At 39.1% G+C, this 18,384-nt stretch overlaps 1 protein-coding gene and 1 long non-coding RNA gene across 2 annotated transcripts; one reads left to right on the top strand and one right to left on the bottom strand.

Annotated features, from left to right (window-relative positions):
• The first annotated feature begins 3,312 nt into the window (after positions 1-3,312).
• Positions 3,313-12,616, top strand: LOC122669754 (far upstream element-binding protein 1-like). Its single transcript, XM_043866602.1, has 6 exons — positions 3,313-3,709; positions 4,048-4,340; positions 4,787-4,876; positions 4,965-5,036; positions 5,299-5,415; positions 11,266-12,616. The coding sequence occupies exons 1-6, from the start codon at positions 3,394-3,396 to the stop codon at positions 12,568-12,570; spliced, it is 2,193 nt and encodes a 730-aa protein (XP_043722537.1). The 5' UTR covers positions 3,313-3,393; the 3' UTR covers positions 12,571-12,616.
• On the bottom strand, positions 6,162-17,768 carry LOC122669756. The gene is made up of 3 exons (XR_006334074.1): positions 17,755-17,768; positions 9,674-9,701; positions 6,162-6,295 (listed from the first exon to the last, which is right to left on the bottom strand). It is a non-coding gene; the product is annotated as an uncharacterized LOC122669756 (long non-coding RNA).
• Between the last annotated feature and the right edge of the window lie 616 nt (positions 17,769-18,384).

Below are 18,384 nucleotides of genomic sequence, written 5' to 3'. Positions count from 1 at the left end.
TAATATAGCATAAAAAAACTCTCGGGTTGCTTAGCTCCAAATGGAGATAGAAACACAATATCTTTTCATGCTAGCACTTTCCAAAGGCAGCAATCAAATAAGATCCTTAAGCTGAGGTTATCATCGGGGAAATGGACTACATTGGAGAAGTGGATTTGTGAGGAGATCAAAAAGCACTATGAGAAGACTTTTGAAGCTGAGCCAATTACTGAAGCTGCAATCAATGACATTCTCTCCTCGATAAGCCCTGTGATTGATAGTGTTGCAAATTCTCAGCTTTGTTCTATTCTTAGCGAGGAGGAAATTAAAATTGTAATCTTCTCAATGGGTGCTTTGAAATCCCCTGGACCAGATGGATTGCTTCCCATCTTTTACCAAAAGCTCTGGAATTCAGTTCATAAGGAGGTCGTTAAGTTTGTTGAATGTCTTTAATGGTGGGCAATTGTCGGAAGGAATGAATGATTCTCTTATCTGTTTAATACTTAAGGTGGCTTCTCCAGAATCTGTTGAACAATTTAGACCAATCAGTCTATCTTCTGTCACTGTGAAAATTATCACTCGAATTATGGCATCTAGAATGCAAGGTTATCTAGATCAGATTATCTCCCCTTCATAATCTGCGTTTGTGCTGGATAGAGCCATCTCAGATAATGTATTCACATTTCACGAGGTTTACCACTATATCAAGCAAAGGAAAAATGAAAAACAAAGTTGATGGCCATTAAATTGGATATGCGAAAGGCATATGATATGCTTGATTGAGTTTTTATTGAAAAGATGTTGATGACCCTCGGTTTTTCAGGGAAATGGACCTCTATTTCTATGCAGTGCATCAGATCTATAAAATACAAGGTCTTAGTCAATGGAGTCCCTCAGATTTGACATCACACCAACGCAGGGAATCTGGCAAGGAGACCCTCTCTCTCCCACGTTGTTTATTTTGTGTGCTCAAGCTCTAAGTTGTAAGATCGGTAAAATGGATTGGGCTAATCAGCGGAATCAAGGTTCGTAATAGATCCCATCCCATCTCTCACTTGTTATTCGCAAATGATTGTTTACTTTTCTCTAAGGTAAACTTACAGGAAGTGTTTGATTTAAAGGCCAATCTAGAGATGTATTGCTTGGTGAGTGGTCAGTCTATAAACCTTTCAAAATTCTCAATTACTTTTAGCCGAAATACTGCTCCTAAAATCAGGAGATGGTTCTCCTGAATTCTAAAGATCCGTTTTGGCAATGACCCAAAGAAGTACTTAGATCTGCCATCGGAATTTAGAACTTCACAATCTAAGCTCTTCCAGGACACTAAGGTGAAAACGAAGAAGAAACTTCAAGGCTGGAAAATTTTATTGTTGTCCCAAGCAAGAAGTGTTTGTTTATGGCGCTGTCAATAAATTCATATGCGTCTTCTCACTTTCAACTTCCTAAATCTCATCACAAACACCTAAGGAGAATATCGGCTGAGTTCTTTTGGGGATCACAAGACTATAATTCAAAAATTAGGTACATTTCTTGGAATAGGCTGTGCCAATCCAACGAATCTGGAGGCCTTGGCTTTAGAGATCCTTAGCTTCAAAATCAAGCTTTATTGGTCAGGGTAGCCTGGCGACTATGGAGCTCTCCAGACTCTAAATGGGGTAAGCTCATGAAGAGTATATATATTTTCCTCCTTTGAGTTTCTTAAGGCAAAAAAACAATAAAGGACCTAAGCCATTGCGGGCATGGCAGAGCATACTTAATAGTCGTGAGGCACTTTTACTTGACCTTTGCTGGTTAGTGGGCGATGGAAAGAATATTCAAATTTGGGAAGATAACTGGCTCCCTAATGCTTCGAGATTCAAAATTACAAGTTCCAAACCTCAGGATTGCCCTATATCTCTTGTTGCTGATCTGATTGACGAAGAATCGAGGATGTGAAAGGCCAATCTGCTGCAACAATACTTCTCTCCAGCAGATGTCACAGAAATCCTCAAGGTTTAAATCCCTCTTTTCCCTAGAGCAGACAGGTGTGTTTGGGGAGGAGCTAAATCGGGAATCTTCTCGGTTAAAATAGCTTATCATGTCTTGTGCAACCAGAAAAAGTTAAGGAAAATGCTCAGGCTTCATCCTCGAGTTCTTACATTCCTAAGGTTCCAAGCTCAACGCGGACGACAATTTGGGGAATCTCTACTCTCCTAATGATTCAGAATTTTTTATGGAAAGCATGTTCCTTCGGCTAAGCAACAAGAGAAGGATTGCAGCGCCGTCGGACCCCTATTGATCCCCAATGTTTTAGATGTGGAATCTCTTTGAATCCATATACCATATTATTCTGGAGTGCCCATTCACCAAAGCAATGTGGTTCGCCTCTCCCCAGTCTATTAACCTATTAATCCCAAGGAACCTGAGCCTTCCTGAGTGGATTTTTAAATGGACTGAGTTTTTGAGAGGAAACTAGAAGGAGATGCAGCCGGTGCTCAGCTTATACTCTTTCATATGCTAGTATATATGGTTAGCTCGGAACTCAGGTATCTATGAGAAAAAGGCAACATCGCCTATTGAGACGTGTGTTCTGGCTGTCCAAGCATTTGAAGAATTCTGGAATGCCTCAAACCCCCCCCCCCAAGATTTCAAAGCGACTGTGCGCCCCCACAACTGCAATCCAGAAATGGCTTCCTCCTCCAAAAGAAACATTCAAACTGAACTGTGATGCCTCTTGTGACTAGAACCAATCTATAGGAGGAGTGGGCTTCATCATCAGGTTGTCGCAAGGGAGTTGTGTCCTTGTCGTTTCTGAACCAAGGAACTTCACTTCATCATCAGATCAGGCTTTCTATGTGCAGTAGCAAAGTGTTATGAGAAGATAGAAGTTGAAACTGACAACCAAATGTTGGCCTCTATTCTTCAAGGGAGTTTGAGGAGTATTCCAACAAAAGTGAGGCCTATCATTGAGGATATTCAGCATTTCAGTCCCTTCTTTTTAAAATGTTCTTTCTCATTTGCTCCTAGGTGTATCAATGTTCTAGTGGATACCCTAGCCAGGAGGGCCTTATCGGTGGAGGGTACGAAAACATGCCCCAATTCCACTCCATGGATTGAGCAATAAATTTTTTTTTACCCCCAAAAAAAAAAAAAAAATGTCGTTATTCTCTCAAGTGACAATAATAATAAATTAAAAAAAAAAAAAAAGGAACACAATAATGAAGCGTTATACTTCAGTAGAGATAGCGCAGCCTGGAAGGACCTTTTATTTGTTTGTAAAGTGGCCTTTGTATTTCAGTCTCCGCTTCGTGAATGACTCACCAGTATATAATTAGTACCCTAATTCTTCCTTTTTAAGCTCTTTTTAGGGTTTCCCAAGCTAGAGCTTTTTCCTCTCTTCTGCTGGGTTAGATTTGCAGAGAAGTGCAACTTTCAATGGCAGAAGAGCTTCAGTTCACACAACGAATGGATAACAAGCGGAAGTACGAAGATCAAACAACTCCTCCACCTTCATCAGCCCCTCGTCGAGCAACTGGATTTTCTGCTCCGATCGCTTCTCCATCTCCAGATTCTGCCCACTCCCATCCTCCTCCTTATAACAACGTGCCTCCACCCGTCGACGAGATCCAGCTTGCGAAGCAACGCGCACAAGAGATCGCTGCTCGTCTGTTCAACAATGCCGAAGCCAAGCGCCCTCGTGCGGAAAATGGTGGTCGCCCCGATGACGTTAGTTACGGCTCTGCTCCGACGGGTTCGTTTTCGCCTCTTTCTTTCTCTCTCTATCCATGCATCTTCCGTACTTGAAATATATTAATCTGTCTCTTTTGATTTAGGGGTGGGTTGAGAGTGAAGGGATTAGGAGTTTTGATGGTCCTTGGTTATTCTATGATTTACTTTTCGGGTGAATCCATTCTGTTCTCTCCCCTCCCCATTCAAATCCCTGTCTAGGGTTTATATATAATTATGTTACGCCGTCATCTCTGATTGACAGTTGAGACTATTGATTGTAATCGTTGTGAATCTTCGATCGTTTGTTTATGCTGGGATTTTTTATATGAGCCTTAGTGACTGTTACATCATTGAATACAGATATTGGGCAGAAACCCCCTGGTCAAATTGGTATTGCCCCGTTTTCAACTGGACCTGCTTACGGTTTCCAGGGTGCAAGTAAGAAGATCGATATCCCAAATGGAAGGGTGGGTGTTATCATTGGGAAAGGTGGAGAGACGATCAAATATCTTCAGCTTCAGTCCGGGGCAAAGATTCAAGTAACGAGGGATATGGATGCTGATCCTAATTCACTGACTAGAATGGTAGAACTCATGGGTACTCCAGAGCAAATAAGCAAGGCAGAACAGTTAATTACTGATGTTCTTTCTGAGGTACTGTTCATTACTCAATTTGGGAAATATTGCATCCTCTCTCTCTCTCTCTTTCTCTCTCTTACTACAACTTACCAACCTAGTTAATTAGAATAACATCTTATTTGCTGAAAATATCAATATGGAACGCCCATTGTAAACTAGCAGATAGAATGCATATGTCCAGTTCAGACAGACATGGTTGCGGTGTTCTAAAATACAGATAAGAAGTACGTAGATATTAATTATCTCAATGCATGGGAATCACCTATAGTGAATGGGTGATAATTCAAGATGAGGCATTTGGTTACGTAATGATTCACTTATATGAATGGTGGGTGCGAGTAAGAGTGCAACTTAGCTCTTTGAAAAGCTGTAGCATCTTTGTTAAATAGGTTATTACAGGAATGCATTTTATTTCTTCTTTTTCTTCTTGAATCCATTGTCTTGTTCACTTTTTTGTGCAGGCTGAAGCAGGGGGTTCTGGTGTAGTTTCTCGAAGGTTAACTGGGCAACCTGGAGCTGACCAATTTGTAATGAAAGTCCCAAACAACAAGGCATGTAGAGAGGAGCTGAAGTTTGTGTTTTGATTGTCTGTTTGTCAGTTAGGTTTCTGGATAGTTTTTAACATGTAATGCTTTCCAGGTTGGTTTGATAATTGGTAAAGGAGGGGAGACAATAAAAAATATGCAAGGTAGTTCAGGTGCACGCATTCAGGTTTGTAATTAAATCTGAATGTCTATATTTACTTAATATCTTGTTATTTATTTTTTTCCACTTAAAATAGATATATGCAGCCTTGAATATTTCTTTTTAATTGCCAATACATAATACGTTCAAAGTGGCATTTATTTCTCCAGTATACTTGAGAGTCTTTGTTTTTCCTTGATATCTTACAGTGAATCAGCTTATCATGTTACATATTGTTCATATTGGAACTGTTTGCATCTAATCTTTCCATCATGTTTGCTATGTCTAGTTGATTCCATTGCATCTGCCTCCGGGAGATACATCAACGGAGAGAACTGTTCAGATAGATGGCACAAAAGAACAGATTGAATCTGCAAAGCAATTGATCAGTGAAGTGACCAGTGAGGTATTCCTTGTAGCCTTTAGTGTATATTGGGTCTGCTTGTATTAATTATGTAGTTGAGCATTTTGCTCAATGTGGTTAAACAGACCTTACTGAAGTAGTCATATGTAAGGGGGTAAAAGATTGAAGTTGTGCTATTTATTTTTTGTGGTTAATGGTTAATCTATGCCAGGGACCAGGGCTACTTGTAAATTTTTTTTCCTTGTACTTGTATGCCAAATGTATGCTCTTCTACTTGCTTAGTTTCACTGTTAAATTGACCCTGCACTTCTAGTTCTCAAGACTTCTGCTTCCATGATTTGTTATAACAAACTATGCTGTTCGGTACCGTAGGCATTTTGTTTGCTTTCAATCGTATTACTCTCCTAATTCACTGATTGGTTAACTGTCCAGATATTTATGGACATGAAGATAATTTTCCAGTCCTGCAATGCAAGCAAGAAGCTATTTTATGTTGCTCATTTTTTTTTTGCTTGACATGGGAATTGTTGCAATAATGGTTTTTTATTGGGAACTGTTTATTTTGCTTGTACTTTGTTGTCATGATCTGTTGCCATATTATCATATAAGCCTTTTATGTTTACAATTCTCTTGTTGCAATGAACCTATACTGCTGTTATAGTTCTTTTGTTGCAACAATTTATAACCTAATATAGTGTGTGGCCTATATTCTCATTACTATCTGTCTAATAAATGGTTAGTGCAGATAAATTATTCTGTAATATTTTTTATGCTTGTGTTACTGTTTGTGAGGTTTAGTCTTTATTTGTTTAGATGGTTTCACAATAGAATTCCTATGAAGTTTGATCACTGTTTTGCCAATTGTGAATCGTAAGTTATTACTGCATTTAATGGTGTACAAGTTGTGACATGTTCTCTCTATCTTTTTCATATTCCATACTTTAATTTTATTTGCCATTATTACTTTTTTTAAGACACGTGTCAAGTTTTTATTGATTGCACTTTGCAAAGTATATGCTATATTTTTTTATTATGTAAATATGGGTTTGGTTTCCTGCAAGAGCACATAGGGGGCCTTACTAGATGTTCCTAATATCTGCTGCATGGCAGGTCAGGTGGTTCCAAAAGTTTGTGAGCAGGTAGGGTCCCCTTGCTCATCATGTGTCAAGTTTCTTAATAGAGTAGAGCACATGGTGAATTAGGCTTTAATAGTCCATTAGAAAGTCAAGCATTTGGGAAAATGAAGCATGGGGGTGGATTGAATTTCTCTTTTAAAATTAATAAGTTGCCAATTCTGAGAGTAACTTATGTAACCAATGGATAGAATTGCCACATTACATTTCTATGTTGCAAAAACTAGATGGTCCATATAGGAAGCTCTTCCTATATGCCCATACAGAGAATCTTTTGCCTTTTAATATTGATTTGCATGTCTTTTTTCTCTATTTATTTTAGTCATCATTATTTCATGTGGTTTTGTGTTTCAGTTGGGTTTCTAGACCAAGGATCAAGGACTCGGGTTTTGACGTGGCTGAAACAGAGATTTGGTCGAAACCAACCGAAACCAGGTCGAAACTTGGTATTTTTGGCCATTCATGGGGAAACCTTGGTTTCGGTGCCCAAAAATGATTCTCTTTTTTTTTGTGTGGCATATAGCCTATTTATGACATTTTAAATACAATGTATGAATTATTTTCACAAAAAAACCACTCAAATTGGTACTTGTGGTTATTGACCCAAGTTTACTAGTGTACGCACAGTGTACTGAGAGTCATAGTTGTAAGTAAATTTGTATTTCATTTACTTAAGATATTATTCATAAATAAGCAAATACCCCCCTATTTGAATCCAATAAAAGTAGTTAAAAATTCAAATTCCAAAAGGAAAAAAAATCAACCCCAAAAGTGCGGTAAAATATGCATTTGTTTTGATGTTTAAAAAATTACTTTCATCCAGAGCCATTTTAACAGCATTTGCGCGTACCAAATTAATTTTGACTAGAACATAACTCCTTCAATATAAATCAGATTTAAGCAATCTTGGATTTGTTAGAATGCTTTGTTTTGATAGCTTTCCAACAACTCCAAGATTGCTTAAATCTGATTTATATTGAAGGAGTTATGCACCGGTCAAACTTAATTTGGTGTGTGCGAATGCTCTCAAAATCGTTCTGAATGAAAATATTTTTTTGGACATCAAAACAAATGAATATTATCGCACTTTTGGTTTTTAGCAATGTTATACCATATTAAGATTTATGAAATGTTTAGATTTGAGAAAAACCCTAGCATTAGAAAGTTGAAAATTGCACCTATTGTCGAAAATCTAGTTTTTGATCTTGAATTGGGGGGTTGACTTTTTTTCCTTTTGGAATTTAATTTTTTAACTAATTTTATTGGATTCAAATAGGGGGATATTTGCTTATTTATGAATAATATCTTAAGTACAATTTCATTTACTTCAATGATATTAGGCATAAATAAGTGAATATCTTGGTTTTTGGCTTGATTACTGGCACACACAAGTATCTGTACTGGTTTCGAGCTAGGTTTCCCCAAGTTTTGATGGGAATAAGTGTCAAAACTTGTGAAATTACTGACATCTCGGTTGAAACCAGTCGAAACCATGCATTTTTTTCTAGTACCTGGCCAACTCATCTTGGAAACCTGCGAAACCGAGATATCTCGGTGGTTTCTACAGTTTTCAACCAAGTTCTCTTTCCATGTTCTAGACTAGGCTTATGTATCCAAGTAGGTACTTCATTGTAGACTTATTGGATGTGTTTGGGACCTTTTGTTCATGTAAATTTTATGCTAATCTAGTTGTGTTATATATATTTCTTAATACTTTCCTGGTGTACACAAGGAGCTAATTTTCTCCCCCCCCCCCCTCGATCAAATGTTGGGAAGAAGCTTTATTAGAATAATTTGTGCTTGGTTAACTTGATGGAACAATTCATTTTATCTTCATAGTTGGTTCACTGGATTTCAGCTCAGCTGGTGGCTTGAAGAACATGATATCTCTAATTTTGTTGTATTGTCACCTCTGAATATCCCTCCTGTTGGATTGTTTATCAGTTGATTCTTGTGTCCTTTTTCTATTTTCTGGATGTGTTGTAAGAAACTGGAAGTTGTTACATTGATGATGCTAATTTGGACAGCATGAATTGGCCAAACATCCTATGGTGGATGGTGCTATGGGGCAAAGTGTTGGGCTGCAGCAGTGCTTGTTTCTTTGAGAGTTATTCATAGCCTTGTATATTCACTCTTATAATGTTCTTTTGAGATATATAGAGCCTACATAACCTGATTGCCTATACTGCTGGATATTCAAATGGATCTCTTATAGATGTAATTATGGTTTGATCTTGAGATTGTGAACCTGCTTAATCTTTAAGTTGATGGGGTGCTTTTCCATCTAAAGTTAGTCCCCATAAATGGTCTAACTGAAGTGGTTCGTGGAGATCCAGGTTGAGAATGGAATTGTAAGTGGTATCATATAGTTTTGGACAAGTCTGGAATCTTTTCTGAAGGATATGCTCAAGTATTGGAGCTTTTTGCAGGATCCTTTGAATCTTTGGTCTTGATCTGTAGTGACCCGTTCTTGACTTATATGAATGCTTCATTTCCAGGATGCATCTCAATCAAGTCTAAAGTCATCCATACTTGAATGTGCAAGTGAATAATTATTGGGATAATATCATGAGACAATCCTGAATATTGTTATTCTGTGCAGCATCTGACTCAAATTGTTATTGGGAATTATTGTAGGATTAGCTTATGACATCAATGTGAATCCTCTTGGAGTTTGGCATGGTCACGAGTATGATCTTGGATACTGTTTAAGATGACTAACTGATCTTTTAAAGAGAAAGCTACAATTGACGGGCAATGTTGGAATACAAGATTAGAATTTTAAGCTCAAATGGTTAGTATTGGGGATCATTAACTTGTTGGTGTTTGTCATCCCAATATTCAATTGTTTGTCTTGCTGTCTTGATGGGTGAATTGCTACCTCATTAGAAACTACAAATTGCAATTTGCTTTTTGAATCTTTCCTCTGCATTCAATTTGCAGGAGGAAGTTTTTATTTCCATTGCCTCTGTGAGCAATGGTTGTTATTCACGGTATCTTCTTTAAAACTTACTTTGAATCCTTGTTTTTTTGAACTCTTCCTGCTTCCTCAATGTTATGGTCACCTTTTGAGAAATTTAATCTTACCTGGAAAAATGGTATCCTCGTGTTTTTATTTTATTACTTCCTAGTATTTGAATATCCCTTTGTCTTACTGTCTTTTGTACCCTTTTCTCTCTCTCTCTCTCTCTCTCTCTCATAGTATTGCACTTTATGATGAAGTACCTCATAAATGCTGGTATACATGTGATATTGTTGACACAGTCCACGTGCAAGTCAGGTGACCATTAGGACAATTGAAATGGTGACTGTCTGATTTTTATCCTCTGACAATGTGTTTCTGCCTCAAACAAACACTTGTTTGTAGGAATCTTGTGGATCTTTTTGTCAATATCATTTTACCTGTTCGACTCATTGATGCAAGATAGTTAATGGCTATTAGCCTTGTGAGAGAGTTCTATTTAATCGACTGGAATCTGATATTATTTATTGTTTGTTCCTTAGTTTCATTTTTCAGATCGAGCTGGATTGTTTAGTGATTTCCATGTAGGGATTTGATCTCTCTCTTTCTTTGTTTGAAAGCTCATTGAGATGCTTGGTGAAATTTGGTTTCCATATATTATTCTCATTGTTGACTTGGAGAAAATATTGTTGATCCTCTTGGTGCGTTATTATTTGTACTCTCAGAGCTTGCACCATTAAGTTAGTTGGGCCTCACCTCTTATAGCCTTTATGATAGTTTCCGGAAGGACCATAGAGAGTTGATGCAGTGTTATTGACAAGTTACTGCATGGGTACTTACCATATCATCCAACTTCATCTGATAGTAAGAATGGACTCTATTATTTATTTTTTTCAGTACATGTGGAAGCTTGCCATCCTCTCAAAAATTTCTTGTGGGATGTGTTTGGATTCTCTTGTTGGATCTCTTATTTTGTTATAGGTATTGCTTTTCATGTTGTCAGTTTCTACCTCCAGTTGGAGACACTGGTTCACAAGGTAGGTCTTTAGTGGTGCATTTTCCTTTTTCCTTCTGTTGTATTGATTTGATATAGTTAAACTGTTGGTCTCTCTTGCTACTAGTTTATGCATCCCAATCCATTGCCTTTGCATATATTTTGTTCATGCCTAGCCAATTTTCTGATACCTTGGCTATCCAAAGTTGTCCTAAGTTTTGAATCTCATGTTCATATCAATCTAGTACTGACTACTGAGCTCCCGCAGCTGTGGGTGACATCATTTATTCATCCATAATCTGAATATAATGTCATGTACAAAAACTCTAGGCTAGTATTATTATCGTTTGCCAGATGCCTCTGCTTCTCTTGTATACTGCTGTTGATGAGCATGCATCAACTGGATGCTGTTGCAAGATAAACCATGGTATGGAACTCTGGAATCTGTTGCCTACAAGTGTATGCTTGGCTCTCTGGTTTTGTTTAGTTACCTGTATAGCTTTTGCCGCATTCTTTTGTACCCATTCACTTCGAGTAGGGAGAGGATTGGCATCTGCTGGCGTAACTCAAATAGTTCAACACCCAATGCGGTATGTTGGCGTCTATACCTCTTTTAATGTTGATATGGAATGCATCAATCCTCGTTTACATAGTTTTTGCTATCTGTATGATTTATTTTGACTGTTAGATGTGAAGTTGTCTAGTTTGTTGCTGTTGGTATATTTTGTACTCTCTCGCTAATGTATAGCCATGATGTGTGGAAAATGTTTCCTTAGTTTATATGAGAAACAATTTATTTGCAGAATCGTGTTAGAAATCCATCAATGGCTGGAGGATATTCTCAGCAAGGCTACCGACCTCCACGGCCACCAACAAGTTGGGCTCCTCCTGGCCCTCCTCAAATGCAGCAACCAGGCTATGGCTACATGCAGCCCGGTGCATACCCAGGGCCACCACCTCAGTACAACATGTCTCAGCCACCTTATGCTGGCTATCCAGCTCAACCAACGTCTGGTGGATATTCCTCTGGATGGGACCAAACACCTGTCCCACCAAGTCAGCCAACTACTCCAGGCAGTGGATATGATTACTACAACCAACAACCTCCGCAGCAGCAACAACCCCATGGAGGATCTTCAGCCCCAGCTGAAACCACCGCTTATGGTTATGTTCAACCCCAATCATCTGGTTATGGTCAGCAGGGGTCCTATGGCGAATCAAATTATACACAGCCACCTGTGGGGCAACAGCAAGGTTATCCTCAGGATGGTTATGGTGGTGGGTATCAAGCACCAGCATCTCAACCAGGTTATGGTCAGCCGCAGCCTAATTCTCAGCCTGGATATGATCATCAGCAAGGGTACAGTTCAGCACCGGGGTATGGAAATGTGGGTAACCCAACGCCAGATGGGGCAGTTGCCTCATATGGCCCACAGGGTGGTTCTGCTCAAGCGCCTTCATCTCAGCTAGTCCCGCCACCTGGCCAGCCTCCTGCCACACCTCAGCAAGGATACTCAGGTCAGCAGCCTGGCACTACTCCCCCAAGCTATCCTACCCAGGGTCCTGCTCAGCCAGGTTACGGAATGCCGCCAACTTCACAACCAGGTTATGGAAGCCAACCACCAGCTCAGTCGGGTTTTGGGCAGTCGGCACCACCAACACAACCAGGCTATGGACCACCACAGGCCCAAAAGCCTCTTGGGCAACCACTTTATGGGCAAGCCCAACAGCCTCCTAGCACTCAAGGGACCTATAACCAGACTGTACCTACACAACCAGGGTATTCACATTCTCAGCCACCTACTACACAGTCTGGCTATGCTCAGCCAGATTCTAGTCACCATCGCCCCCCATCGGCAAGTTTTGGCTCAGCTGCTCTGCCAGGCTATGGTCAGCAGCCATATGGTGGACCACCAACAGCTCAGCCAGGTTATGGGGGACAGCAGCAGCCATATGGAGATTCTTATGGTGGTGGTTACACACAACCTCCAGTCTATTCTACTACTGACAGCACTGTTGCAGGAACTGCTCACGGAGCTTATGATGCACCCACGGGCTCTCAGGCTGTTCAGCAGGCTGGAGTTGCAAAAACTTCGCCACACAGTTGATTTTGTTACTAGTGGTTTTGGCCGCATGGATCTCTTTTCTTGCCTCTTGAGCGTTTTTGCACTTCTATTTAGGTGGCAGTAATGGTGTTTGTGATGCCTTGTTAATTTATGGTTGTAGACAGTAGTATTTTGGCCAATTTGACTTATCTACGTTCTGGGTTTTACTTTTCGTTTTCATACTCGAGTGATGGTCCTAATAGGGGTGCTGCGCAAATCTTTTCTCCAGCAAAAGGTAGAAATGATCACAGGTAGGTATGGCTATAAAATGGTCTGAACTCTAGGTAGCTACTGATTGGTTATCAGAATAGGGCAATGCTAATAGCTTCGGACCGTCGGGGCAAATGCCTGGTTTGAGTTTTGAGGGCAAACTCTGAAAAAAAGGCCCGACTTTGTGAGTTTGATGGGTGGGTTGGGGTTTTGTTTTTGGGGGCGGCGGGGGGGGGGGGGGGAGAGGGGGTGAACACTGCAAAAATGCCATTCAAGTCTTAATTTATACTCATCCCTTCACTCTCAGACTATTAGCTGCATTACAACATAGTTGGGGTTTAGGTTAATGGGAAACAGGTTGCACGCGTGTTGGGGGGGGGGGGGTAGGGCGCGTGGCGTTTTGCCTTTTCATGGGGCAATATAAGCATTATCTTTTTATTCTGTTTTGATTGAAGGGCAACATAGTATTATCGCATGCTTCTTTGTCTAGGTACAGGAGTCGTTTTATTTACCTTCATAGGAACTCTCTCCAGTTAAAGTTTGGGTTAAGTTTGATGTGGAAAGGTATTGGGCGCAGAATCGTTATTCGGTGCCGTTCCCTAGTGCCTCTCACAAGAGGGTGGGACCTACTCGGGGCATCTGACCGAATACTCTATCCAAGTGGGGTCCACCCTCTTGTGAGAGACACTAGGGAATCGCACTGGTCACCGGTCAAGGAACCGTAGACAAAAAAAATTTGTTGGGTGCAGGGCTTATTATCAATGCGGAGCCGGGTCAAGGCTGTGTACATTTGCCCCGGACCTCTTTTTAATAGGAGTAGAATAATTATAACTTTTAGACGCCGGGTGTTTCCTTCTCTGCATGGTTCTGGAGACCGTTTTCCTTCGCGTTCTAACCAAACACTGAGGACATCTCAATTTGGTAGACGTCATATTCTTCAATCAACCCAAACTACATCTCTAAAATCTCACCTCATCAAATTCAAAAATCTATTTAACACCAACTAAAATCCCCTAAAATCTGGTAAGGCATATTCTCATTACTCAAATAATTCAAGAACCCTACCTTCTCTAACTTGACGTAGCCCTTAAAGTCTTTATAAATATTCTCTTCCCTTGCATTTCCTCATTACAACACCTTATTTTAATACTGCTACCTAACAACCTATCTTACCCAAAAAAGAAAATCAACGCTGATGCAGTCTCTCTAAAATGATCTCTTTTAAGTGAAGACAAAATGCAGACCAATGCCTTGCTTTCTCCACAATCACACTAATGTCACTGATTCTCTTGTTAGCTCCAATGCCTACCTAAATTTATATCCCTCACACCCCCCCCCCCCTTTAAAAAAAAAGAGGTGGGGAACTAAATTTATGGTTGATAAGGAATGATTGTTATTACAATTTTAGGAGGTGATTTCTATTTTGGAAATTATTTGGTTTGATTTATACACCCTATTTCAGTGAAATAAAAATCAAATGGAATAGAAATTTTGAAATAGCTGAGGAGCTGTTTCAGAATTTCTATTTCATTTAGTTTCACTCTTGCTCTTTAATGAGCACATGATTGTTAATTTGATGGGCAAAGTAGTAATTTCATGTTAAAGTTAAAACACTAACCTTCTTCTCCTAGTGGTCTCACCATAACCATGCCACCACCACCACCACCCTACCGTCACTGTTACCACCACCCCACTGCCACCTCACCATCATCACCACCGCCACCGCTACCACCACCATCATTGCCATTGGCACTTCATCACCAATGCCACCGCCACCATCACCACGTTCACCGCCACCATGACCACCACCATTCCCAAAGAAATATAGAGAATCAATTCTCAAAAATTCAACTGCTAAATGTATTTTTTTTTATTCTAGAAATATTTCTAATACAACCAAAACAATTTCAATGTTTTGACAAAAAATCTATCTGTTAACTATTTTATGAAATCAATCAAAAATTGAAATAGAAATCACACCAAAACTGGCCAGTTATGGATCATGCTATTGAAGGTCTCTGATTAGTGTATGAATCAAGGAATCGAATCGGAATTCGGTGATCCAATTCTGTGCGAGTCGAATTGACTGGTTCGTATTAGATTTCTAGGGTTTAGGTTGATTTCAGCCAATTCATGGCTGATTCAGTCTGAATCAAAATCGGCATAGGCTGACCTGTTGCTGATTGCGTTTACTTATACCATGGATTAGTAAAAACTATTGTGGGTAGCATGGATATGACCTGTAGTGTCCATATTAAATTAACTATAGGTAAAATTTGGTGATCAAACTCAATCTTAAGACCCAGAATGCATTCCAAGAATACATACTAAACACAACCTAAATTTTACTATCAAGTGGATTTGTCATGCATTCCATTTTGCTACCTTCTCCTCAAGATGTCATGGATATTTTAAATAAAGAGCTGAATTTTCCTTCATCCAGGGTTAGGGCTTCGGATAATGCCCATAGGGTACAGGGGAAGAGTTGAGGGCATGGTTCTTGATCTCGGTATCGATTGGATCAAATCGGATTGGGATTGCACCAATCGATATGGATCGGGATCGCTCAAATTTGGGCAAATATAACACTTTTGTCCTTATTTTCTTATAAAAAAAGTTAATTTTTTTATATTTATACCTCCTATCAGTATAGTTGGATCAAATCAATATCAGGATCGATCTCGACCAATACCGATCCAATCCAATCAAAATCGATCGATCCTATCCGATTCTTCAAACCATGGTTGAGGGTATAAATAATTATAATCGATCATTCATAAATGAAAGTCAGATATTAACAGCTATTGATGGTTGTATGATTCCTTTATCACTTCAAACCATATATAGTTAGTTAGGAAAACTTTCCCCTTAATTCAATGACATCCAAATTGCTGGGATTGATGGAAACATCACATCCTTACCATACTTTTTCTCCTCCATTTGATATGAGGCTATCCTTGGAACACGTCTTCAAGAGAACTACCCAATTCAGCTCTTCCAAGTATGTGGTTCACATACTGAAGTTGACTTTTGGCCAATGATGGATAGCAACTTTAGCCAGGTATAGAAGTCTTTGGAGATTGTTTCTGTCAACCACAAACAAACAAAAAGAAATATCTTAACATTAACTTAAATTTCAGTCCCCAAAGCAAGTAGAGTTAGCCCCACAAAGCAAGTAGGGTTAGCCCCACAAGCTTTATCCATCAAATTAATTGTCCCCAAAACCAAAGCCCATTTGAATATAAATTTAAAGACTGAGTTTCCCTTTAACCTTGGTGAAAGGAGAATCTCATAAATCATCACATTCGATCCTTAAATTTGGATTAGAGAAGGATAGTTTCGACTACGTACAATAGGAAGTAAGAGTTTAGGAATGAAATTCATTATTTACGAGTCCAATCGTAAGATCACATCATGGTAGATGAAGAGATTCTTTGTCCATCCTCGATAATATCCAAATTCCAAAGTGCTTAAGTTGTAGACAAACACAAACACAATTGGTCCAAACCATTTAACCCGTATTGCTTCACACAAGGCATTACTGATCACTTGTCGCCAGAAGCCATAGGGAAAGCCATATAAAGCTATAATTGTTGGGAGTAATAAAGTTATAATCTCACATTGGTTTGTTAATGTCCTTGAGCGTTCATATACCTGAGGAACTCTCTCTATCTAATGCCTTAAGATTTTAAATTGAACCATCTAATAATATTTTTCCTTTTCAAGTTCCAATTGCAAGAGATAAAGACCTTCCTTCAATAGATCAAGAACTTGTATTGGCTTTTAACTTGATATTCTAAGCTGGTACACTATTTGGTGATACTAGTTGCATGTGAGGAGTGTAGACCTGAATAATTCTTAATTTTGTTGGTCCCAATTTGATAAGAGTACTGCTTGATTCTCTGAATTGTTTTAGTAGGAAAGATAACATTAAGAGACAGTGAAACATACTTTACTAACATGACTGTTGGTGACCACTCAACTTGAGATTGCAAGAGAGAAAGATCTTGAAAATAAATCAAGAACTTGTTTTGGCATACACTATATATTGATGCTAGTTGTGTGTGACAGTGTGAGGGTAGTAGACCTGAATTCTTAATTTTGTTGGTCCCAATTTGGTAATTTTAGGGAATTAGTTTACTAAGAAAGAAAATTTTAATACATAATAAATCATACTTAGGAAAGAATAATGCTTGATTTTGTTAATTATTTTAGTTGAGCATTGCCTTTGTTTGCTCAACTTGAGACTTCAACTTAAAACTGTGTTTAATTTTTAGTGTTTCAATTCCTTTTAAATATCATTTACTCTGCTCATACAGTCAATAAATTATGCTCCAAAGGTACATCAAAGGCCATGCTCCACCAAATAGCAGCCTTGTTGGGCTGTTTGATCTCATTTCTCACTTTTCCAGTTTTAGCCTTTCATCTCTACAGCTGAAAGTGAAGATCATTCAATTGGGGTCTAAATAATACAACTTTCAAAGCCATTTGCTTGAAAGTGGAGCATTGCAGTAGGGCATTTGTTTTCCTATAATTGTTCTTTGGTTAACATTTCTCATTCAGTATAGTTATTGTGAAAATTCAGAAATGTGAGTATACAAAAAAAAAAAAAAAAAATTAGTATACTTGATGGGGAAAAGAAGCACGTGATGCTAATGTGCAGATTCTTGAGTATGCCCTCACATCCTACCCATGGACTCCACGTCTCTCTCTTCAATAAATGCACCCCTATGGGAGGTTTCGTCAACCACCCCTCCTATAGGTGCAAAATTGCACTATGGTATTGTATGAAACCTCCACATACTTATTTTACCATTTCATGAATGGAAAAGGAAGATGTGAAATTTGGGATGCAACAACTTCATTGAGTTGAAACCTGGTTAACCATGTTTTCCTAAACAAGATTTCTAAAAAATTATCATTTTTTTAAGGGGAAAAGAAGCACACGACTTGAGTACGAAGATTTCTAGACACGACCTCTCATATTCCATCTATGGACCCCCATACTCTCCTTACATTAAATGCCCCTTATTGGACAATTCATCCTCACCTATCTTGCCTATTGGTGGGAAATTACACTTTGGCATCGTGGGAAACCTCTCCCCTTTTTTCATATAGATGTATTATATAATACATCTTTTGTTTTTCTTTATATTAAATGAAAATATCTCGGATTAGGAGATTACCTCGTCAATGTTTCCCACAAAGCGGAAAGGATCTTGTTGCACTAAGTGTTGTCATGCACGAACTCTAACAATCCAAAGTCTAGCGGTGGCGACAATCTCGAAAGGCTGTCAAAGGAGATCCTCCAACTTGTCCACCCTCCAAATCCAATGATATTGATGGAGATCCTCAAAGACACTCACGCACAAGGAGAGACAAGAGACGAGAGAGACATAAACAACTTTCACCGCATCAGTCGAAGGCCAAGTCTTCTATTTAAATAGAATTGGCTAACTTGGGTTTCCAACAGTAGTGGGTCAGAGCCACTCCGTTTTGGCACTCCAGTTGGATGAATCGGGTCAAGACCTGATTCTATTAACATCTCTCACTCGCCCACATAGGGTGGATCCTCTCAATCATCAATCCTCGTCTCTCTACTACACG

The sequence above is a fragment of the Telopea speciosissima genome, chromosome 7, assembly GCF_018873765.1.
Source record: "Telopea speciosissima isolate NSW1024214 ecotype Mountain lineage chromosome 7, Tspe_v1, whole genome shotgun sequence".
NCBI classification, from domain to species: domain Eukaryota; kingdom Viridiplantae; phylum Streptophyta; class Magnoliopsida; order Proteales; family Proteaceae; genus Telopea; species Telopea speciosissima.
The sequence above is the reverse complement of the archived record's forward strand: the minus strand, read 5'-3'. Positions and strand labels throughout refer to the sequence as shown.